Source organism: Rhinopithecus bieti, unplaced genomic scaffold (assembly GCF_001698545.2).
Source record: "Rhinopithecus bieti isolate Rb0 unplaced genomic scaffold, ASM169854v2 scaffold_16773, whole genome shotgun sequence".
Lineage (NCBI taxonomy): Eukaryota > Metazoa > Chordata > Mammalia > Primates > Cercopithecidae > Rhinopithecus > Rhinopithecus bieti.
In genome coordinates this window covers 140,574-165,697 of record NW_016808848.1, presented here as the reverse complement: position 1 = coordinate 165,697, position 25,124 = coordinate 140,574, and the positions used below count along the sequence as shown (strand labels likewise).

At 45.9% G+C, this 25,124-nt stretch overlaps 1 protein-coding gene across 6 annotated transcripts in view; it reads left to right on the top strand.

Annotated features, from left to right (window-relative positions):
- Nucleotides 1-2,093: 2,093 nt before the first annotated feature.
- Nucleotides 2,094-25,124, top strand: part of COL15A1 (collagen type XV alpha 1 chain) — a 134,188-nt gene continuing 111,157 nt past the window's right edge. For 2 of the 6 annotated variants that reach the window (XM_017887593.1, XM_017887588.1), the window contains exons 1-2: nt 4,124-4,528; nt 4,618-4,706. In XM_017887593.1, the coding sequence (XP_017743082.1) occupies nt 4,518-4,528; nt 4,618-4,706 (100 nt within the window). In that variant the 5' untranslated portion in view covers nt 4,124-4,517. Of the gene's footprint in view, nt 4,024-4,120; nt 4,529-4,617; nt 4,707-5,225; nt 5,334-25,124 lie in introns of those variants that run through there. The other 4 variants (XM_017887592.1, XM_017887589.1, XR_001888283.1 and 1 more) reach the window with 4 other exon arrangements.

Here is a 25,124-nt window from a genome sequence, read left to right as displayed (position 1 = left end):
GTTGGAAGACAACTACCCGGCACATAAATGATCAAGATGGAGGGGTTCCGGACAGGATGTTGCAGTGGTCTGTAAGAGGTGTCTGATACATTCTCCCCCCTTTTTCTTTTCCTCTTGGATTGTCAGATTTTCAAATCCATCATTTTCTATTATGTTGAACCAATGACTCTAGTCTCAGCCCATGGCCCCTCTTTGCATATCCAAACATATCAAGATGCTCAGCAGAACAAATGGGTCCTCCTTGGAAGGTAGTTGTGGGTTTAAACAGTCATTATTTTCTCTTGGGTATCCAAAAGGCAGCGATCTCTTCAGTTATTCTAGCAAATTCTATTCTAGTTAGCTAGTTAAATCTATTGCACTTTTTCTGCACATTAAATCAGATGACACGGAAGCTCTACCTACCTCCTGTAGACGTTCTTACCACAACTCCACAAGGGAGGCCTTATACCCATGTAGTGAATATACTGAGGTCTAGAATGACATGTACTATATTCTTGGTAACTTCTTCCAAAACCAAAGTTTTGGATGATTTCCACAGATTTTTGTGCCCCTTCCAGCTGCTTGAGACAGTATGGAGAATGCTTTTGGATACTGAGTTATCAGGGACATTGGGTAGATTACGGGAAAATGGAACAGCCTATTAATTTAGTTGAGTCCTGCAAGAGTTGGGACATAAGATCCCCAGTCTTCATACATCCCAGTCTCACAGATTACACTGAACGGTGGTAAACAATTTAGATCAGCTTGGATATGACACGAAGCTTCCTCTTGGCTATTTCTACAACTTAACATTGAATGGAAGGAAATCACTTAAGCCCTAAAAACACGGTCTGGCAGGAGGTAAAATGTCTTGCTTGGCTTCCTGCCCCATCCCTCCCACACCCACAGCTGGGATCATTTGGCCCCCACTTCAGCTCCCAGGCCCAAGACCCTCCCTGTTCTTCATCTGTCTGAGTTCAGGGACAAGCTGCAAACTGAGAGCCCTTCTTGAATATGAACATGGTCTGGCTCCCCAGGAGAAATAGGTGCAAAATCAACAACCTTAACATGCGTCTATTTCCAGTCATTTGTAGAGGAGAGGTGTGCTTTGGGGAACTTCATTTGTAGATTCCAGCGAACTGGGTATTATCAGTTACACAGAACCAACAAAATATGAAATGTGCACATAGGACTTCTCTGCAAGAGTAGCAAAGGAATCTGTTGCCTTATGCATATGTATCTTGGACTGATATATTGGATCACAATCAAGCCTTCACCCTTCAGGTTGTGTATGTAACTGAGCAGGTCAGGTTTGTTTCATAGCACCTTCATTTTCATTTTTTTCAATGTACACACTTTATTTGTATATTAAACATGTAGAAAGATGCTCTTCCCCGTCTTTCTTTAAACATGGTCTTCTCCCTATATATCTTCTGTGTACCCGTTTTTAATGGGAACATGAACATTCAACCTATTCCATTTTTTCTTATATGCAAAGGCAGAGTGCAGCTGTAATAAGGGGCAACTGATTCTTAGCTTTGATTCTGGGGACAATAGGCGGTGGTGGGAACTATGGCAAACTGGGCAGTACTGCCTTAGCTGAAGGCAGCGGCCTCTATTCAATGCCAATCAATTGTTGGCACAGAGAATGCAGGCCCTATGTCGCCAGGTTTTCCAAAATTTCAAAAAGAATCCAGAAGTCTCAATTTTAATGTGCAATTTTCTAATTATCAAATATTGCTAGCTAATTTAATCTAGAGGTTGACACCCAGCAGACCGGATAAAACATATCTATGGGCAAAGTGGAAAGCTGGGCATGGTGGCTTATGCCTTTAATCCCAGCACTTTAGGAGGCTGAGGTGGGTGGATCAATTTGAGGTCAGCAGTTTGAGACCAGCCTGGCCAACATGGTGAAACCCTGTCTCTACTAAAAATACAAAAATTAGCTGAGCGTGGTGATGGGCACCTATAGTCCCAGCTACTTGGAAGGCTAAGGAGAAGAATCACTTGAACCCAGGAGACAGAGGTTGCGGTGAGCTGCCATGGTGCCATTGCACTCCATCCTAGGTGACAGAGTGACACTCTGTCTCAAACAAAACAAAACAAAACAAAAAACAAAACAAAATTGAGCCCATGGCTGCCAGTTCACAATCTCTGGTTTTAAAAGTGTCAAACAGAACCCTAGATCTACTATGTAGCCATAACTGATGTGGTTTTTCTAAGCAGTATAGAAATATAGTTCTAAGAAAGTTAATTATATTCCTAGTTAATGTGGTACTTTACAAACAATAGAGAACTATAGAATTATGAAAGCAAATTCCCTATGGTTAGTGAATCATAATAAAATAAGGTTAGGCCCATCACAGAGCGGCTGCAAGTGGGAGAGAATTTACATTCACAGGGAATGTGAACAGATTAGGAAAGAGGCCTCAAGTGGACAATTTTGTTGGGATGCACTTTGCCTTATGTGTTAGCTCCACATGGGGCCAACCTGGTTCTCGAGCTGCTTTGGCTACTGGAGACTCAATCCCTTAAGAGGTTCATCTAGGGTCCTCCCTCCATCTTGCCAGTTGTCCCCCTCCACAGGCTGCAGTCCCACTGAGAAGAATATCCACAACCTCTAATAATAGAAGCCAAAATCCAATGGACAGAGAGCACTGTGGTTTACCAGTAGGTGGTCCCAACAAGGGGCTCACAGCCACCATTCAAATCAAGGTAGTTGTGTCCATTATACAGGTGGAGAAATTAAAAAATCAGACCAAGGGCAAGATTTGCCCAACTTCACCCTGCAGCCAGGGCCAGCATTGGACTGGAACCCAGACTCCTGATCTCCAAGCCTGCCATTCCTCCTCTGAGCCCTCACCACCCAGGCTGGCATGAACCCTTTCATGTCTGAGTGCTCTGTGTCTCCCTGTGATTTTGCTTTTGAGGGTAGAGAGTGAGTCTGATCCTCTTGCTTACCGGCAGGCAGCATGGCTGAGTGGTGAGGAGCATGGGTGTTGCATCTGCCATGCTTTAGCCTTGGAATGTTTTGAACCTCAGATTTCTTGTCTATGAAATGGGGATCACGACAGTACCACCTTTCCATGGCCGTTGTGGGTATTAAATGAGATAACACAGCTAAAGCATTTAGCACAGGGCTTGGGACATAATCCACACCAAGTGAGCATTAGTTGCTATCTCCATTCCCATGCCATCTTCTCTGCAAGGCTAACTCACTTGGCAAGAGGTGGCCGGTCCTCTAGAGAGTGGAACTGAATGAAACACAGGAACTGACCACAGAGCCACGGCCCACTGTGGCTACTTGGTGTGTCAGAAAGAGAGGTAGGTTCCTAGCGTTTCCCTGGCTTCAGAGCTGTCCAGGTCTCTGCTAACTTCAGCGGTGCCTCTTCTCACCCGAAGATCTCACACTATGTGCCGGGTGGTAATCTTAATAATAAAAAGCGACCATTGAGATCACTTTTACCTAGTGCCCTGCGACAAGCGCTGAACAAATGGGTTAGTCTGCCCTGCACCTCCTCACTCCCACTGAGGGCTTTTGGAGGCTGAGCCTGGTTCATGACCCCCACATCTCATCACAGGGCCTGCTGTGATGCCTCATCCAAGACTGTGCTCCTTCATTCATCCAGCGTTTATTGGCGTCTCCTACTACCTGAGCTGTTTTAGGCAGGGAACAAAGCAAAGATAAGCCCTCCTGGAGTTCACATTCTGATGAAGGGAGCAGGCAAGGTATAGACAGGGAGGAAAGCACTGGAATCCAGTACATTAAAAACTTATTAGGACTATCTCTGCTGCATTTAGTTGTATGTATCACTTATGGCCCCAGGCAGGTCCATTCCTGGGCATTCAAGTCGGTCCATGTGTCAGGCGTGCAGGGTGGGTCACAGCAGCTAGGAGCTCAGTGCAGCTTGGGACTTTGGGACATTCGCTCCACCTCTCTGAGCCTGTCTCCTTGCCCATCATATAAGGAAATCACTGATTCCAGCCTCCCTGGGCTGTGGAGAGGATTCCCTCGGCGGCTGTGAAAGAGTGCTTTATCTGCGGGTCAGTCCCAACAGGACAGACTTAAGGGCTGGAGGGAGCCGCATCCCGCTTGCACCAACGAACGCGGACGCGGGGCTTTCCTCGCAGGTTACATAAGGCAGTCACGGTTGGAGGCAGCAGAGGGGAGCGCACGTCCCTCGAGGGGGAAAGGGGCGTGGGGAGGCAGCCAGGGAGGCCAGTAGCCCCGGAAAGTGGGGAGGCAGCCAGGGAGGCCAGTAGCCCCGGGGCGTGAGCGCGCCGCCACTGCCCGAGGTGGGGCGCAGCGCGCGGGGGAGCGCAGGGCGCGGCGGAGTCGGGTTTCAGAGCGCGGGTGACTCAGGGCGCGGGCCGGGAGCCGGGATTCTGCCCGCCGCCGCCGCTGCCTAGCGCCGCCTTTGTTCCAGGCAGGAAGGGCGAGCGCGGCGGCCAGCGCTCAGCGCCCCTTCGTCCTCCACTGAGCTCCAACGCTGTGCTCGACTCGCCGCGCGCCTTCCGGGGCTCTGCAGACCCGCGAGATGGCACCAAGGTAAGACCCGCTTCTCTGCTTCCTCGAGTCCCGGGCCCCTCCAAACCTCTTGCCCGCCTCACCTTTTCTCCCTCGGACACTTCTTGCAGGAGGAACAACGGGCAGTGCTGGTGTCTGCTGATGCTGCTCTCGGTCTCCACGCCCCTCCCTGCCGTCACCCAGACCCGCGCTGCGACAGGTAAGCGACCCGGCCTGAGGGTGGCACCGGTTGCCCCCGCGCCCGTGGGGGAAGCTGGTTTTGGCGGCGGACGCGGCTGCGATGCGCGCCTCATTCCTGGACATAAAAGGGAGTCCTCGCTACTCTGTGCGCACTGGCGGTCCCGCGGGCGGCTACCTCCTGGCAGTGCAGGGATTATAGCTGTGAATGGGATCCCTGGGCAACTGGGGCGGGTAGAGTGCTGTCTGAGCACCCGAGATGTCTGAGCTGGGCGCAAAGCCTCCAATCTTAGGCAGAGAGGGACTTTGGAAACAGCGCCAGCGCCAACAGCCTCAGCGCACCCGGCGCCAGCGCTTAGGTTGTGCGCGCTGCTTGGCTTCTGGTAAGGGCAGGTCTGGTGCCTCTCCGCACACAGGTGCGAAGCATGAACACCAGCAGGGACATCTGGGGCTTTTGCTGCGCAAGAAATAACGGAACTGAATTGCTCGGACGCCTAACCCAGCTCTGAGTTACCTAAGCGGTCACGTCTATCATGGGCAGGGGCTCCACCGGTGATGGAAAGAGCTGTGGCCTGGGAGCCAGTGATCTGATCCCTTCTGTTCTCCGGACCTCAGTTTCTCCAGCAGAACTCAGGCGGTTGGCTGAATAGTAAGATCTAAGTTAAAGTAGACCTAAGTTAAAATGGGCCTCAGTTAAGGTCAGACTGTCTGGGTTTGAATTGTGGCTGGCTGGGTGATCTTGGGCAATGGATTTCATCGCTCTGTGCCTCAGTTTCCCCATCTGAAAAAGGCGAATAATTAGACCATTTTACCTTCCTAGAAATGCTGTGAAGATTAGATAAACTAGAAATAATGTGCTTTCCATGATTCCGGTACATACTAGGCACAAAATAAGTGGTAGAAATTACTGCTTGATTCTTGTGGTAACTATGTGTTGGAAAGCAATGCAGGTATTTTTATTTTTATTTTAGATTCAGGAGGTGGTCATGTGTGGTTTTTTACAAGGGTATATTGCATGGTGCTGAGATTTGGGCTTCTATTAATCCCATCACAATGGTATTTCTATAACACTGAGGTTGAGACAAGCTTAGAAAGTGGCCAGTCCAAATCCAGGACTTGAATCCAGGTCTGCAGGCTCTTGCCCTTGCTCAGCTCTTTCTCTGTGCATTTTTGCAGAAGAGCCATGATTTCTGTAGCTTCTGACCCCTTCCCTTTGAATTTGGAGGATTAGTACACAGCCTCAATTTAATAAGGGAGAGAAAGTCTAGGAAACAACCTGTAGTCAGCCCAAAGGAAACGGGATTGAGAAGGTGGCCTTGGTTAACTCTTTGTTTGCCTGAAGAAGCCCAAGACAGCCCATTGTCTCCTGGGCAACAACACCCAAATCCGATGATAGCTTTTCCTGCCAGAGCATCCAGCCTGGCATTTATTGCAGATCAAAGGGCAGCTGGGGTATAGTTTTAGCTTCTCAGCCCCATGGCTCATGTCAGAAAGTTGCAATTTTGCATATGATATAGGGCCATGCCAACTCGGTGGCAGAGGCCAGCTTTGGGTTCCATGGTCTTTCGTGAACTTTGCTGCAACTTCCAGTTTCCCAAAAGGAAGAGGGATCTGGGGATAGGAACTTTGGTGTTTTTTTCTCCTCCCGTGTGTGTCTCTAGGATCCCTCAGTGTCAGGGCTGTTGTTTCTAACACAAAGGAAGTCCTATTCCCATTTATAACATAAAAAGGGAGGCCCAGCAAATCTTCAGGAGCTGAGAAGGGTCTAGGGAGAGCCATTTGCAGCTGATGGGTTTTCAGGGCCCTTTTGGGGATATGAAACTGTTCCTAAAAATGTAAACTGTCCTCCTGCAAACTGAATTTTTAATGCAACTTAATATTGCTGATACTTATAAAACACTTCGTGTGTCCAGGTGGAGGTGTGAACATGTTCATATTTCATTCATGCAGTCCTTACAACCACTCCAGGAGGTGGGGACTGAGAACAGTTTTTATCTCTGTTTTTCAAATGAAGACACAGAGGTCCAAAGTTACAAGACTTCTAAGTGGCTGGGGTGGGATTTGAACCAGATAGACTGACTACAGAGTACTTGCTCTTAACCATCCTAGTGTGCAGTTAGAGGAGCTTCACGGATGGAGAAGGCTTTAGGGGCTCCATGGTCTCCAATAAGCCCTACAATCTGAATGTCACAATGGTAACATGAGTCCATTGCATCTGCATGGCATTGTGCAGTCTTCAAAGCACAATGTCACCTTCACCAAGTTCCTGGAATCACCACACAGCAGTGCTGAGAAGTAAATGGGGCTGTATCTTACAGAGGGGATGTGACTTCCTCAAGGCCACATGACTGTAACTGGGTAGATCTATAGTAGCCCTCCCACATCTGTGAACTTCAGGGCTGGTGCTGTTCCTTCCATAGGGCCACTGCTCAATTGGGTATAAAAAACAATTGCCAAGACTTCATAGCACTACGAACCAGCAGTGTTCTAAGTGCTCTGCCGTGAACTCACTCAATCATCACAACAACACCATGTCTTATCCCCTTTTACAGATGAGGAAACTAAGGCACAGTCATTTGCCCAAGGGCATACAGCCTTCAGTAATATAAGCACAATTTGAGCCCAGAGGGTCTGACTCGAGAATCTGTACTCTTAACCACTACGATGTATGCTTAAGTAGCGTGGCTTCTGAAAGCATGTTTGTAAGTGGGCTGTTATGAGCAGAAACGCATGTTCCCAACGATTTGGCAGTTTCTTAAAATGTTAAATAAATACTTACCCTACGATCCAGCACTTCCCACTCCTAAGTATCTACTTAAGGGAAAGGAAAGCATATGTCCACCCAAAAACTCATATGTATGTTCATAGCGGCATTATTGATAATGGCCAAAAACTGGAAATAAACTGGTCCTTTAGCTGGTGAATAGAAAAACAAAATGAGGTGTATCCATTTAATGGAATACTACTCAGCAATAAAAAGGAATGAAGTATTGATCAATGCTACAACAACATGGATAAACTTAATACCATTAAGCTAAGTGAAAGAAGCCAGACATTAAAAAGCAATACATTGTAAGAGTCCCTGTATATGAAATTTCTGTAAAGGCAAAACTACAGAGACAGAAAACAGAAGCAGAGAATGACTGCAAAGGGGGATGAGGAAACTTTTGGGGGAATGTTCTAAAACCGGATTGTGCTGGTAGTTGTGCAACTCTATAAATTTACTAAAATCATCTAACTATACATTTAAAATGGGTGTATTTTACAGAATGTAAGCTATGCCTCAATAAAGCTGCTTATTAAATAAAAGAATGCATTTTCCCAGAGCATCTAGGCACCAAATCTGGTGGGGCTTCACAGTGGGGTTCATAGCCAGCCTGGTATGGAGCTGGCACACAGCTCACAACTTAAAAGCTGCTGGCCTCTTAGGGCATTGATTCTCTCAGAAAATGGGTCCCGAATTCCTCCTGCACCTCCAAGCCTCTGGATCGACTCACCCTCCCATCCCTGAATGCCATTGTGGGCCCAGGACAGGGCTCCTTGGCTAGGGGTAGAACACAGGCATATGGTTTTTTGCAGATCATTGATCTGTTAAAAAGTGGGTCTTTGTAAACTTCCTGATAGCCCTCACACCCTAAAACAGCACAAGTTCAGGTATTGGAAAACCTGGGTTCCAATCACTGACTTCCTCCATGGAGTTAGATGAGTTGCTTTTCCCACTCTGAACCTCAGTTTTCCCATCTATGAAGTAGAGAGGCAAGATTCACTCATCTCTGTAGTCCTCATTTAAAATGTTGGGAAACAAAACAAAATAATATTTTTCTAGTTTGAGGTTTGATTATTTCACATAGTTCAGTTCAACAAGCCCATTCTGTGCTGGTCCTCATGCTGGCTGGGTACAGAAAGGATTTGGGCACACAGCTGCCCCAAGGGGGTCATAGTTCACAGGAAGAAAGAAAGGGCCACAGACAACTGTAATGCCATTTTTCCTGAGCTCTTCTCATCTACTATCCAGAATGTCCCGTGTGCAGCCAACCCCATCCTCCTATACCATCCTGTTTAAAGAAACACTTGTCAGTGGGTGTCACCCACATGGCCTCTTGTGCCTCCAGTGGTCAGGGTTGAGCTGGAGGACAGCACCAATCCTTCCTTTTCCTGGTAAAATTTCAGTGTCATTGGAATAGCCAATATTTTAGAAGATGGGGGGCTATTGTCTAGGTAGAGATGGTGGTGTCACAAGTAATTTGCTCTTGCTAATAAAGTGTTGATGGTTGCAAATTATTTGCTTATCTTTAAAATGTTTTCTTGTAAAATACAACATCCATTCAGAAAAGTGCACGCTAAAGGTACGGTACATTGCAATGATTTATCACAGAGCAAGTATTTATGTAATCCAGATGAAGATATAGGATAATCCGCAGAAGCTCTCCTGAACCCCTTTGCTGTGGTTTTATTTTCCATTCTTTCTGTCTGAGGTAACCATTACCTTGACATTAATAGTCATCACTTTCTTGCTTTTTAAAAATAGTTTTACTATGTAAGTGTGTATCCCGAAATTCTGAAGTTCTGTTTTACTCGATGTTGAACTTTTTACATGCAGAATCTATTCCTTGCTGTCTGATTCTTTCAATAAATAATAAGTTTTGAGATTTATTCATGCTGCTGTATGGGGCTGTAGTTCATTGCCATTGCTGTGTAATATTCCATTGCATTAGCATAGCATATATTACTTATCCATTCTTCTCCAACATTTGGATTGTTTCCATTTTGGGCTAACGTAAGTGTTGCTCTGAACATTCTTGTACATTTCTTTCAGTGCACATGTGCATGAATTTCTGTTGGTTCCATACTTAGGAGTGGAGTGCTGAATCAGAGTGTGCATATCCCCCCAACTGAGTAGACAATGCCAGCATGTCTTCTAAATGGTTGTACAGATCTACACAGCTACCAAGAAATGAGGACCTCTATTTCTTCACATCCTCACCAGCACTTGGTCTTGTCACTGAACTTAACTTCAACATTTCTAACGGGTGCATATTTGAATCTTACGGTAGCCTTAATTTCCATTTTCCTGATCATTAATTAAGTGAATGACCTTTTCATACGTTTGTTGACCATTTAGATATCCAGATTTACTTTTTATTGAGGTGAAATTTACATTATATAACATTAACCATTTTAAATTGTACAATTCGGTGTCATTTAGTACCTTCACAATACTGTGCAATCAACATCTCTATCAAGTTCCAAAACATTTTCATCACCCCAAAAGAAATCTCTATGCGCGTTAATCAATCGCTCCCCATTCCCCTCTTTTCCCAGCTTCTGGCAGTCACTAAACTACTTTCTGCCTCTATGGACTTGCCTATTCTGGATATTTCATGAAAATGGAATCATACAGTATATGATCTATTGCATCTGACTTCTTCCATTTAGTATAAAGTTTTCATGGTTCACTCATGTTGTGTCATGTGTCAGTACTTCATGCCTTTTTATGACTAATATTCCATTGTGTGTATATATATATATATATATATATACCACATTTTGTTTTTCCGTTCATTTGTTGATGGACATTTGGGCTATTTCTACCTTTTGGTTTTTGTGAATAGTGCTGTTCTGAACATTTGCATACAAGTATCCAGACGTTTGACGGCCTGTTTCTACTTCTTTATATCTAGGAGCAGAATTTCTGGTCACGTGATAATTCTGTGTTTCAAGTATGAGGAACCCCCAGACTATTTTCCACAGTGACTGCACCATGTTTACATCCCCACCAGCAATGTATGAGGGCTTTAATTTTGCACATCATCGCCAATGGTTGTTTTCAGTTTTTAAAATTATAGCCATTTTAGTGGATATAAAATGGCATCTCATCATGGTTTTTATTTGCAATCTTTCTTTCTTTCTTTCTTTCTTTCTTTCTTTCTTTCTTTCTTTCTTTCTTTCTTTCTTTCTTTCCTTCCTTCCTTCCTTCCTTCCTTCTTTCTCTTTCTCTTTCTTTCTTTTTCTTCTTTCTCCTTCCTTCCTTCCTCTCTCTCTTTCTTTCTTTCCTTCTTTCTTTCTTTTCTTTTTTTTTGATGGAGTCTCACTCTGTCATCCAGGCTGGAGTTGGTGGCGTATCTTGGCTCACTGCAACTTCCACCTCCCAGGTTCAAGTGATTCTCCTGTCTCAGCCTCCCAAGTAGCTGAGACTACAGGCGCGCCTGGCTTATTTTTGTATTTTTAGTAGAGATGGGGGGTTTCACCATATTGGCCAGGCTGGTCTCGAACTCCTGACCTCATGATCCTCCTGCCTCGGCCCCCCAAAGTGCTGGGATTACAGGTGTGAGCCACTGTGCCTGGCCTATTTGCAATTTTCTAATGACAAATGACCTTGAGCATCTTTTCAAGTGCTTCTTGGCCACTATCTTCTCTGGAGAAATCCTGATTTTAATGGGAAGCATATGAATCAGAGCAGCGCAGAACTTCCCTCTAACCACGCCACTCTTGCTCCCTGGCAGTCTGACATGCTTTTCTGAGTGAGAGAGATGTGGGTAGGTGTCACACCTGAAGTTTTGCCTCATTGGCCTCCAGTCTCCATCTCCCAAAAGACAATTGTCTAGAGCTGGCCACTTTGTCCAGAACTGGACTTTAGCCATTTGTCATTATTATAAATAGTGCTGCTGGGACATCTTCAGACAAATGGCCTTTTTCTTTTGGATTATTTCCTTTGGCAATATTTCCCCTCAATGAACTCACCCATCAAAGAACAGAACTGGTTGGATAGTTCTTACTATGTATTTAGATGGATTTTTCTTATTTAATCATGATGCTTCCTAGTTCAATTGCCCTTGCTGGGTTCTCATTGTACCTGGGTTGGAGTCATGCTCCTGGCCCCAGAAGACCCTGCCTTCCTCCACTAACACTAAGTCCCTACGGGTTTCCACTCACATCAAATCACTGGCAGGCTTCTGAATGGGACATGCAACGTCCCACATCTGTGCTTTTGCATAGGCTAGTGCCATTTTAATTTTATTATTATTTTTTGAGACAGGGTCTTCTCTGTTGCCCAGGCTGTAGTGCAGTGGTACAATCTTAGCTCATCGCAGCCTCAAAGTCCTGGGCTCAAGGGATCCTCCTTCCTTAGCCTCCTGAGTAGCTGGATTACATACCCTCATACCCAGCTAATTTAAAAATTTTTGTAGACATAGAGTTTTGCTGTGTTGCCCAGGCTGGTCTAAAACTGCTGGCTTCAAGCAATTCACCCTTCTTGACCTCCCAAAGTGCTGGGATTACAGGGGCGAGCCACTCCACCTTGCTATCAGTACCATTTTAAAAATGCCTTTCCCCCACAGTACCTGGCGATCCCCAAATCATCCTTTTAAGATTCTGCTCTGGGAAGCTGTCTCTCCTCTCCCAGGCATCATGAGCATCTCTTGGTCTCAGGGCTCCTCAGACTGTACCGTGACCACAGATTAGTTGCCTGCCTCCCCTGCTACATGGGAAGTTCTATGAGGCAGGGATGGGCCTGTCCACCTCTGAATCCTGGAACAGGGATCCCAGGCACAGGGACTGGCATGAAGTGGGTACTCAGCACACTTTTTCAATGAATCAAAGAAGGAATGAAAGAGTTAGTCTAGCTTGTGGTCTAATGCATCAACTTACTATGTCCTCTGTGGTGCGTAAGTCATCCCAATTCTTCCATGGCTTTGTCAGCTGTAGGGTGACCTTGACTGAGTACTCAGGGAACATTATAGGGCTGTCGTTTTCTTCAATAGTGTAATAACTACTTAGGCTGGAATTCACACTAATGTTACTTTGCTCTTTATCTTTCTTATTACATTAATTGGATAAACATTTATTTTCCAGCTTCTCACTACTCATCTTATTCCTGATTTCTCAGTTTGTCAAAAGTTGTGCATTTATCTTTTTTCTTTTAGCTAAATATGTAAGTTGATTTTCCAGTTTTCTTTTAATATCTACAGCTTGATCACTTAAAAGGAACCATAGATTAGGATATAGTCTCTCTTTTTTTTAGATAGGGTCTCGCCATGTTGCCCAGGCTGGTCTTGAACTCCTGGGCTCAAGCAATTCTCCCAACTCGGCCTCCCAAAGTGTTGGGATTACAGGCGTGAGCCACCACACCTGGCCAGATTACTGCATAATCTAAAGCCAGTTCTTTTCCAAAGTGGTCCCCAGGTTTCCCCAAAGTACTAAGTAAAGTGTGAGCTATTGTACCATCATTGTACCATACTACCTATCATTGTTGTGTGATATCTTATTATATAATATTTTTCTTTTAATGATATACTTTTATTTCTGGTATCTCTGTACTACTGGTCACTTTCTTGTGTTAATATGTGTATGTCATTTTAAATCCATACAATTTTGATGATTGTTACTTTGTAGTATGTTTTATAGTCTGGTAAGATAAGTTACCTGCCTCCTTCATTAAGCCATTAATTCTTTAATATAGGTTGGCTTATTCCATAATTTCTGCATAATATAATTAGATACTGGGAGTATAGCAGTGGTAGTGGGTAGGTGAGGGTTGTAAAAAGGAGGCAATCTTACAATAAGACTCAGTTCAAGGCATTAATGTCTGGTGTGGAGAATGGATAAGCAAATAAGACCTCAAAGTCAGAGCATCCGATTGTGGGTTATGACCTATTGCTGTCAACACAGAGCCCAGGGGAGCTGAGGTGGTATCAGAGGTGTTGGAAGGAGCCAGGTTTGCTGACTGATTACCTTCTTCTGCTCTATCCAAACTACAGAGAGGAAAAGTCTAGGGTTAGAGCAGATCCTGGGAGAAGGTCCAGCCCTCCTCCCGGTCAACCTCTAATGGGAGAGACAGGTGACCCAGGTCACCAAATGAGTGCAGCCCATTCTTTATCCCCATTATAACCAAACTCAACCCAACCTAACCCTATCCAACCCAACTCAACCTAATCCAATTCAACCCATCTAATCCAATACAACTAAATCAAACTCAACCCAATCCAACCCAACCCAACCTAATCCAATCCAACCCAATCCAACCCAACCCAACCAAATCCAATCCAATCCAGTTCATATTTGTTACATGCCATGGATGATTTCAAGGACTGAACAGGACAAAAAACTGTTCTGAGGGCTCTGGTATCTCTCTCAAGTGACCAGGACCCTTGACCTTAGATGCCAGGGAACCCCTTTCTGGGTTTGGAGAGCTCGGCTGGAGTCTGGCTTCCAGGGAACAGCCTGGCCTTAGGCCTCTCTAGGAGTTACTCCTCCCATCACAGAGGGACTCAAATGGGGTCCAACTTAAAACCCTCCTCCCATCTAGGCAGTCTTTTGTGACTAGCTTCCTCCCAAAGGGAATTTCTGTTGAAGTCTTCAAAATGGTCTGTCTGTTCTGTATTATGGCTACTCTTACAGATGTCTGTCTTCCTCCTATTATTTCTGGCTTCCTGCTGTCCCAGGCACTCTCTGGAGTGGGTGGCGGGATGGCTGAAGAGCCGCGTTAGACTCAGTGGCCATCCTGGAGGGACTCATAGTCCAGTAATAGAGACAGTGTGCGGAAGCTGGCTTGCATGTTAAAGAGCTTGTCCTGATTTTCCTAACACAGTGCAAGCAAGCATCTGCACTACCAAAGTAGGGATGTCCATTTCCACCAGGAGATGGGAGAGGCAGAGGGATGTGAGAAGTGTTTGTAAGAGGTTCATTTTTTCAATAACATTAAAAAAATTGGTAATAAAAATAATACATAGTTATTATTAAAACTAGGGCCAAAAAGAGTAGTTTAAAAAGATCACATATTATTTGTGACTCAAAGATAAACCCTGCTAGCATTTGATGAACTATGTTTCAAGTTTATTTTCCACCCCTAAATATGCACATAGATCTTAATATGAACAGAACATTCCGTACATTGCATTTAGTTGATGGCTTTTTTCCCCCTTAACAATCATCTAGACACCTTCTCTGGAACATTAAATATTCTTCTCTAACATTTTTTGTGTTTGTAATAGTATTTCATTGTTTGGTTGTCCTGTAAACTTTCAGGCTGTTTCTCATTGCTCACTATTATGAACACTATTGTAACTATCGTGGTGTCATAGCTTTGTATTTGACTACTTCTGCAATTATTTCCTAGCACAACACAACTTCCTAAAACAAATAGTTGGGTCTAGTGCATGCCCATTTTTAAGGCTTTTGTTGCATGCTTCAGAAAGGCAATAGTAATTTATATTCCCTGCAACATCATATGAGAATGCCAAGTCCCCCCTGCCTTGTCTACTACTGCTGTTTCTAACCCAAAAGGAGCAAATGACAACAGGTAAAGGAACAGTGCCAGCATCCTTCTCCAAATGGTGGCCTTACTCGAAAGAGCTTAGGGCCCCTCCCACACTCCCTCTCCACCCTTCTCCTTCATTCATCCATTTTGCACGTGTCTATGGAAGAGCTAGAAGAGGGTTTTTTCAGGAAATTAGAATGTGAGAGCTCATGTCATAAGGACCTTGGTGGTCATCAGCCCTCCAGTACCTTGGAATCATTTTGAGGATTCCAAGGGGACCTGGTGCCCAGTCCTCCAGCTCTTCAGGGATTCTTCATACATCTGAGGTGAGATCCAGACACCAGCAGGTTTGAAAATCTCCTGGTTGGAGTCTAAGGTGCAGCCAGGGCTGAGAACAACCAATGCAGTCCAACTGCTTCCTTCCAAAGGTGGTGATGCTGAGTCCTAGAGAGGGACTTCTTGTCTTCCTTATCTGTAAATTAGGGCAATTCCTACTCTAAGGATTAGTGAGCATCAGGCCTGTCACTGGTGATCAGTTCCATGCCTCCTTACTTCACTGCTCCCACATCACTGTGGGTTCCTTGAGGGCAGGAAGCCGTTTTTATTTATCCGTGTTTCCCCAGCATCTGACATGGCACTAAATGGACACAATGAGCATTTGAATAAGTTAATGAATGAATCATTCAAAGCCTGGGACTGTGGAGATCTTAGTGAAAACCCAGCATTATGAACCCTTGACCAGCAAAGTCTATGTGCGCCTCCAGCCACACTGAAAGACCACCCTGCAGCCATCCACTGCAGGATGATGGGGCTGGAGCAGGGTGAGAGTAGGCACTGCCTATAGTATATATGTGAAGAATAGAATGTTTCATGAAAGAAAAGTTAAGCTGTGCTTTTTTTGGCATAGGAAAGTTACAACCATTTTATCCCACAGAAAATAAGAGTAGAGATCCTAACTGATGACAAGCTGAACCCAAGTTCTTGCAAGTTCAACAGCATTACACACAGAACTTCTGAAATAGGCCCAGCCAGCTGCTTCTCCCCTCCAACTACAATCTTAGTGGCTGGCTAGTTCTGACTTGATTGTCTACCTCAGAGAGGGAAAGTGACTAGCTCATGGTCACAGTTCAAGTTGGCAGGAGAGCCAGGTCTAGAACCAGGTATCCTGACTCCCAGGCCAGTGCTCTGGTGCTTCACATGAACCTAAGAAAATACCAAGAGTATGGCTGGGGTACAGTGGCTCATGCCTGTAATCCCAGCACTTTGGGAGGCCAAGGCAGATGGATCACCCTGAGGTCAGGAGATTGAGACCAGCCCAGCCAACATGACAAAATCCCACCTCTACTAAAAGTACAAAAATTAGCCGGGTGTGGTGGTGCACACCTGTGGTCCCAGCTACTTGGTAGGCTGAGGCAGGAGAATCTCTTGAGCCCAGGAGGCAGAGGTGGCAGTGAGCCAAAATCACGCCACTACATTCCAGCCTGGGTGAGAGAACAAGGCTCTATCTCAAAAACAAAAATAAACAAAGAAACAAAAAACAGCAACAACCAAAAAACAGTATGATCTGTGCTAATAATTATATAGTGCTTTTCATGTGCCAGGTGCTGTTTTAAGTTTTAATATATAGGATATATATATTTGTTATATATACATGCACATATATCCACACACATATATGTGTTTGTGTTTCATATAATATAAATTTTATATATACATTTATATATATACATATGTATGTGTATCTGTGTGTGTAATATATGAAATTCTCACTACAGCCTTGTGAAATGAAGAAATTTAATTACAACTTGACATCAGCACACAGGTCTGTCTCCCAGCCTCCATCCTCTCCACCCTAGAACCCATCCTCCACACTGCAGCCATAGTAATCTTCTAGCTTCTTGCTACTCAATCTTCTTGCTTCTAGCTTCTTGCTACTTGTGGTCCACGGACCAGCAGCATCAGCAGGACCTGGGAACTTGGCAGAAATGCAGAATCTCTGGCTTCACCCCCAGAACTCATAAATCAGAATCATACCATCTAGGGGACAGAGGATCACATTTTAACAAGATCCCCAGTGATTCGCTTGCACTTTTAATATTTGAGCAATACTCTAAACCAGTTCTCATTGTGTTGCTCCCTATTTAGAACTCTGTGTCATCTTCCCACGATTACCACCTGTGGTAGGCAGGGTCATGGCCCTCTGAAGGACCCACACCCTAACCCCCAGGATGTGTGACTCCATTAGGTTCTATAGCAAAGGGGAGTTAGGCTGCAGATGGAATTAAGGTTGATAATCAGCTGACCTGAAATGAGGGAGATTGTCCCAGATTACCTGGTTGGGCCCAATGTAATCACAAGGGTCCTCAAAAGTGGAAAAGGGAGGCAGAGGAAATCAGAGTGGTGTGATGTGACAGGACTTGAGCATCCTTCTTTGCTGGCTTTGAAAATAGAGGAAAGGGCCACAAGCCAAGGAATGCAGACAGCCTTTGGAAGCTGCAAAAGGCAAGGAAACTGATTTTCCCTTAAAGCTTCCAGAAAGAAGCATGGTCTGCTGATACCTTAATTTTTTATCTCAGTAAGACCTGTGTTGGACTTCTCACCTCCAGAACTGTAAGATAAAAAAACTTGTGTTGATGTAAGCCACTAAGTTTGTGGTAGTTTGTTATAGCAGCATTGGAAGATAAATATGGCCTTCTACCCCTTAGTGTGGCATTTGAGGCCCTCTGAAGTTCCACCAAATGCTGTCTTGGCCTCATCTCCCAGAATACCCCTTCCCACACCCTGATCTCAAACCAACAGAGCCTCCAGAGTAGCTAGAATATGGGAAGGGACACTCTGGTTATTTCTCTCTCTCTCTCTCTCTCTCTCTCTCTCTCTCTCTCTCTCTCTGTGTGTGTGTGTGTGTGTGTGTGTGTGTGTGTGTGTGTGTGTGTGAGACAGGTTCTCACTCTGTTGTTCAGGCTGGGGTGCAGTGGTGCAATCACAGCTCACTGCAGCCTTGACCTCCCTGGGCTTAAGTGGTCCTCCAGCTCAGCCTCTAAAGTAGCTGGGACTGCAGGTGTACGCTACCATACCTGGATAATTTTTCTACCTTCCTTTTTTTTTTTTTTTTTAAGAGATGGGGTCTCACTATGTTGCCCAGGCTGGTCTCAAACTCCTGGCTCAAGTGATCCACCTGCCTTGACCTCCCAAAGTGCTGGAATTACAGGCACCATCACACCTGGCTGGGGTTATTCTCTGTACCACCAGCACCTAGCCCTGTGCCTGGCCCCTGGCCGGTACTCAGGCAATGCCCTTTGAAGGAATAACCCAGTGGAACCCTATTACGTTCAGGTCACCACCAGCCACGGAGGAGCCCATGACATGCCTGAGGCAACTATGGCAATGGCGCGGGACACAGTGGAGACTCTCCCAGAGCCTCAGGTTTAACAATCCTTTGCTCTTCTGCTGTGGGCAAATCACTGTACCTCTCTGGGCCTCATTTTCCCCATCTGAGAAATGAAGGGGTTGGAAACACAATTCTAAAAGCATTGTTAGCATGAACGTTCTAGGATATCTGAGTTCAGTTTGGCCGCATTTTGTGGCAGTTGGGGGCAGTGATTCGGCTCAGCTCTGCTCAGCCCTGTTCATCCCACTGCTGAGCACATCCTTCACTGTCATCCCATTCACAAAGTGGGATACAAAACTGCCCAGCAACTGAGTGTATTTGGTACAAAACAGAGACTACAGCTGCGTATTCCCCCTGTCTAGTTAAAATGCCAAGTTACTCACTCTCCCACGGAAAGAAAAAAGGAGGGGTGGGGGAAGAAACCATTTCTCACTGCAGAGTTTTTCCATGTTACATATTTTCTAATTTTATTTCAGGTCTAACTGTCTACAGTAGATGGCTCCATATCCCCTCCCCTTTTAGGATATGAGCTTTCATTAAGGAATGAAATGGCTTTATTTGTTTAATATTTGCAAGTGTGGGTTGATACCAAATTGCACCTGAATGTCTTCATTTTCTCTGCTGGGGGAAGTTCTCTAAGATGCCCCACACTGGTTTAGTGGCTCGGATTCCTTGGTTCTGGGCCTGGTCACAGGAGCTTGGCCAAGTCCCTTCCATTCTCTGGACTCAGATACTCAATCCACAAAGTGAGGAAAAGGCTGGCTCATCAAGGAGATAGGGCGGCTGGATTGGAAGCCGTGGCTGATGCGCCTCGTTTCTAAGAGTGGTTCCATTTGAGAGTGTGTTGGAATGGTATGCATCTCAGTTTATGTCTGTACTCAGCTCCTGTCATCTCTGCACTGTTGCTTTAGTTCATGGAATGGCTGAGAAATTTTTCATACCTGAAAAGAGTATTGTAGCTTTGTTTTAAAGAAATTAATTTTGGCCGGGCACAGTGGCTCACACCTGTAATCCCAGCACTTCGGGAAACTGAGGTGGGAGGATCTCTTGAAGCCAGGAGTTTGAGACCAGCCTAGGCAACATCGTGAGTCCCTGACTCTACAAAATAATAATAATAATAATAATAATAATAATGATAATAATAATAATAATAAAATGATCTGGGTGTGGTGGCATGCACCTGTAGTCCCAGCTATTCAGGAGGCTGAGGCAGGAGGATAAACCAGTTGAGCCCAGGAGACCAAGGCTGCAGTGAGCTGTGATTGTGCCAGCGCACTTCAGCCTGGGCAACACAGCGAGACCTTGCCAAAAAAAATTAATTCTGCCTCTGCAATGTCTGGTTGCATGCAACTTCTTCTTCTATCTTCTTGCCCTACCTGGCTTCAGGCCTGTGTTACTTCTTTCTGATGGGTTGCTACAGCAGCTCCCTGGCCAGCAGGATCTCCCATCTCTCTGTCCTCTAGCACAGCTTCTCACTGTGAGTCAGAGTAATTTGTCTAAAACACAGGCCCCATCATGTCACATCCCCTCTCAAAACCCTTCCATACTTTCCGTGACGCACAATACATTCCACACTCCTTGGGTTGCAGTTCAAGGCCTCTTCTCCTCTCACATCCTTCCCCATGCCCTGGCTCTACCACCCTGAACTGCTTGCTGGTCTCTGAATTGACCACCCATGTTCCCTTCTCCAAGCCTTTGCTTGCGTTGTTCCTCAGCCTACCCTATGGTAATCCTCCTTTGCATTTTCACCTTGATAGACTTGCTGCTCAAACTGTGGTCCCTGGACCAGTCACATGGGCATCACCCAGGAGCTCATTAGAAACAGAGTCCCAAGGCCGGGCACGGTGGCTCACACTTGTAATCCCAGCACTTTGGGAGGCCAAGGCAGGGTGATTGCTTGAGGCCAGAAGTTTGAGATCAGCCTGGGCACCATAGTGAGACCCCATCTCTATAAAAAATGAAAAAACTAGCCTGATGTGGTGACATGTGCCTGTAGTCCCAACTACTTGGAAGCCTGAGGTGGGAGGCTCGCTTGAGCCCAGGAGGTTGAGGCTGCAGTGAGCCGAGGTCACACCACTGAACCCCAGCCTGGGTGACAAAGGGAGACTCTGTCTCAAAAAGAAAAAAGAAAAAAAAAAAAAGAAATACAGGATCCCAAATCCTGCCTCAGACCCACAGCATCAGATCTAGACCCACAGCATCAGATCTAGACCCACAACATCAGATCTGTACTTTAACCAGACCCCCAGGTGAAGTGTGTGGCGCTCAAGTGTAAGCTGCAGTGCTGTGTAGTTTGGTGGGCAAATGCTGGAGCTGGGCAGTCAGACAGCTGGCCTGGTTCCAGGCTCTGCATGTATCAGTTGGTGACCTTGGACAATGTACTAATCCTTTTGAAACCTCAGTTTCCTCATCTGTAGAGCAAGGAAACTATAAATGAAATGATGTCCCAAGCTCTTAGCATAGTGCCTGGCACATGGAAAAGCCCTTAATGAAGGGGAGTGACCAGTAACAAGGTTCCATCTCAGTGCTAGCTGATGTTGTGCCTAAGCTGTCCTGCGTTCTCTCTCAGCATTGCTTGTGTTGGGTTTATTCCATCAGGGGTGAGAACTTATTTGCAAGTCCATCTCGCTGAGGATGGGGAGGGCCAGGATCATGTCATTCGTGTTTGGAGTTTAGAATCATTGACCATCCAGTGGAGGGAGATAAACAATCACAATCTGATGTGGGGAAAGTGAAACATAGCTCAACAAGGACTTTGCAAAGTGGGTGGGATCGAATTCATTCCAGAGTTTCTGCCCTTGGTAGAAATAGTCATTCTGCCTGTTGTAACCTGGTAGCTTTCTCATTCATCCATTTGTTCACCCCACTTTTATGTAATATGTATTGACTGTTCTCTGAGTACAAGCAATGTATGATATCCTGGGCAGAAAATGAAAAGCAAGATAGGCTTGCTGCTTGCCCTCTAGGATCCTATAGTCTAGTGGGGGACATTGATGCTAAATAAAGGATTGTACAAAAAGACTCTATGTTTATAAATGGTAGAAAATGTTAGAAGGCACAATGGGAGCTATGAAAGCACATGCCAGGACACTCTCTTCTGTACCAGGGTGTCAGGAGAGTCTCCTCAAGGAATGAGATTTAAGATGGAATCTGAGGGGTGAACAGATTTAGCCAGGAAAGGAGGTGGGGCTGATGGGCAGCAAGACATGTGGAACGTTCCAGATACAGAGGAACACAATGAGGAGAGGATGGAAGAGACAGCCTGAGTGTGACTTGAACACGTAACACGTTGAGGTAGGAAGGCAGGGTGAAGTTTCTGGGATGAAAGCAGGACCTTCGCCCAGGAGCTGCTTTTCCTAGCCTGGCCCTGGGGGAGCATCTTGGCTTCCTACCATCCCTCAGTCCCGCAGAACTACCGCCCAGGGCCACCCGGGGTAAGGGCCTTTGTCTAGGTAGAGTGCAGTCAAGTCCTGGATTCTACTACCTGCCTTGCTCCTGCCTCTGCTTATCAGACAGTGAATTGCTTCAGGGTGGGGGCAAAGGGTCTCTACCTTTATATAGCGTAAGAGAACAGAATTTAAGACACTTGCAGTAAAATGCCAGGAAAGCAGAGTCAGTAGAGAGCCCTGAGCCAGCACAAAGAGCCCCTGGTCCACTTTGGCCTCTCAGGGCCTTCCAGTCCATGGCAGCTGCCTGGCAAAGAGGTGGTGGAGGCAAGTGAGAAAGGTTTCTAACAATTGCCGTCTGTGGTTAGACTCCAGTCAGTCCTGGCTTTGCAAAGCTTCCTCCCATCTATACAACAAAGAGGTCAGACCAGCGCTAAAGTCATCCAGGTCTGACATGATGTCTTTTTATTTTTCATCTCTCTCTGGATCTCTGTATTGAGAATGTGCATCTGTGAACATAGGAATAATTCTCTTACCAGGGAACAGAAATGCAGTTTGGGGAGGAATAACTCGGGTGGGAGGTTTTTAGATGCTTTCACTCAGAGGACCAATTCCTTGAGACATGGTTGTACTCGTGAGACATGGGGGATGCGTTAAGCCCCTTCTGTCTAAGCCATTCCTTTGGAGACCTGCTTTTCAAACGGGTGTGCTCACAGTCCTTGGCTGTGTGACAGTGGCATGTGAAGAGCCACATTGTTTATTTCCTGGAGCATTTTACTCAGTGGTTGGTAATTTGTGGTGAGGAGACAGTAACAACTGGGGAATAATTTGGAACATTTTTATATTATTAAAACAAACACACACACATGTTTGGAGTGGAATTCAAAACTTAAGTGCTTTTAAAGATAAAGCAGGAGAATTAAATTTTCAAGGTCCTGGGGGGCTCTTTGGCTAGACTCAGGCCCTCAGGTATATCTGATGACAGACTGCTTTAGCAGAGATGATGTTATATTTAGACTTGAGGTCCCCAACTTGTGGGGGATATTTAGAATTATTGCAAAGGATACTTGGACATTTTCTGTCTACAGACACCTAACACCCGTGTGTGGAGGGGGCCATTAATGCTTTGATATTGACAAGATGGTGATGGTCACTGCCCTCCAAAGCTTTGGATTAGAACTGTCAACTCTAAGAGGGAATGAACTTGTCCATCACTGCTGGATCTCTGGCACTTAGAATAGTGCCTGCTATACAGCGGGTGCTCAATAAATGCTTCTGGAATGAATAAAAATGTGTGTGTTGATGGCCATGAGAAGCTTTCATTTCTCCATCCACGTTTACCTTTCCAGGAATAGTGTGCGGGGCTGCTTTAGCATGGAGATCTTGGGTGGAATGTGAAGAATGCTGTCATGCATATGCATGTGGGAGGCTGGCCAGCCCTGCTCCAGTTCAAGATTTCTAAGAATCATTCTTTAGAGGCAGCCTTCCACCCAGCGTGGTCCATGCTGCATAGCGTAGGCTCCTTGTGGGAGAAGGCACAGTTCACCATTTATGCACCTTGGGTAGCTAGGACCCCCTGGGCCTCACTTCTTACAAGGCCTGCAAGTCCCCCCAGACACCTTACTCCCATCAGAACCCACTGGGAACCTGAGGCCTCAGAAAATGCTGGACTTTGGGGATCAACTATTTCAGCTCCCCCAAATTGCAGATGGGAAGATGGAGGTTCAAAGAGAACAAGGAACTTTCTGGGAGTCACACACATTTTAGCTATGTGACTCCCAGTGGGTTCCTTGTTCTAGAACCAGGTCTGGAACTAGGTCTTCTGATATCCAGGTGGGTGGCATCGCTCCGTTTTGAAATTCCCCAGTGCTGCTTGATCATATCCGTACCATCATCAGGGATGTGCCTGACAGTAGTGTGTGGTTAGAGTTGAGCTTTGGAAACATCACATGAACTTTAAATCCTAGTTCAGCACTTTTTTTTTTACGATGTGACTTGGGCACGTTGCTCAGAAAGAGCATGGGTTTCCTCATCTGGATGGTGGTGGTGGGTGGTGGGCATAGGAGTCTTACCTCCTGGGGCTACATGAGCTACTCAGCAGGTAATGCCCAGGAGTGCTCAGGGCCAGGGATGGGGAACCCAGTGCTGGGTCATCCATCCCATGAAGTTAAGGTCATGCCTGTCCCGTTCACCCCAAATCTCCAGCACTTGCAGTGCCAGGCATGTGACGGTGTGTGCTTGATAGCCATTTGTGAATGAATACATGAATGAATGAACAAAAGGGACAGAATATGCTTAGCACCTGACATTTACCCAGTACCACCACCCTGAGAGCTAGGTATTGCCACTTCTATTTCCAGAAAAGGAAGCTAAGGCTCAGAGAAGTTAAAGAACATGCCCAAGATCACCTGGTTAGTATCTGACTGAGCAGGGACTTTCATACAAGTTTCTCTGGCATCGAATTCCATGTCCTCTGCCTGCACCATTCTGGGGGAGGCTGGTCCTCCTGGGGTTCCCCCGAGTTCACCTCCCCTCCCACCCCCCCATTTCTGGTCTCTAGTTAGGAGGTGTCCACTGGGTTTTCATCTTGGAAGGTCTGATTCCCTCTTCCATTATTCTGGCGGTCCACAGGCTGTTCCTCCAGCAAACATTTGGAGACTGTCAAGCTGTACTTTCATCTAAATTAAACAAGAGTCAGCCTGTTTCAAAATATGATTTCAGGGTCACCATCTGTTCTGGCTGTTCCCTTAAACTCAAATCCCATTTCGGAGCCAAATGGGGCTCCAGCATCCCACAGAGAGTGTGTCTCTTTGCACAACTGAGCAGGAAAGTCTGTAGAAAGACGCAGTGTGTTTGATAACAACCCTCGGACAAATTTCTCCAATTGCTTCTTTTCCCCTACTCAGCAGCATCGACGTCATTGCATGTGGACCACAGGTCCCCACCACAGATTCAAATGCATTCCTTTCTGCACTGGGGACCTAGTGTGTACCGAGCTCTGGATGAGGCCCTTTCCCATACCATCTTCAGGGCCATGGGAGAGAGTGGCCTGGATCTTACAGTGGGGGGAACACAACATGCCGAAGCTGCTCGGGCAGTCACACCATCAGTCTGGGCATCAGTTTTCTCATGTTGGGGACATTGGACTGGGTATTTTCTGAGGTCCTTCCCAGCTCTGAAGCTTACCCTGATTCTTCATCGGTGCCTTGGCCAATGTAGGCGAGATTTCACGGTGCCCACTGAAGCTATGAGCGCGTTCTGACTGCACTGCTTGTCTGCCCTGACTGAATTCACACAATCTCATCTGTTGGGACGCCCCGGGCTGTTCCCCGGGCAGCTTGATTTTGCCCAGGGCATAACATGCCAAGTGCTGAGAGGCTGCAGGAGTATGTCTCCTGCTGTTGCCAAACT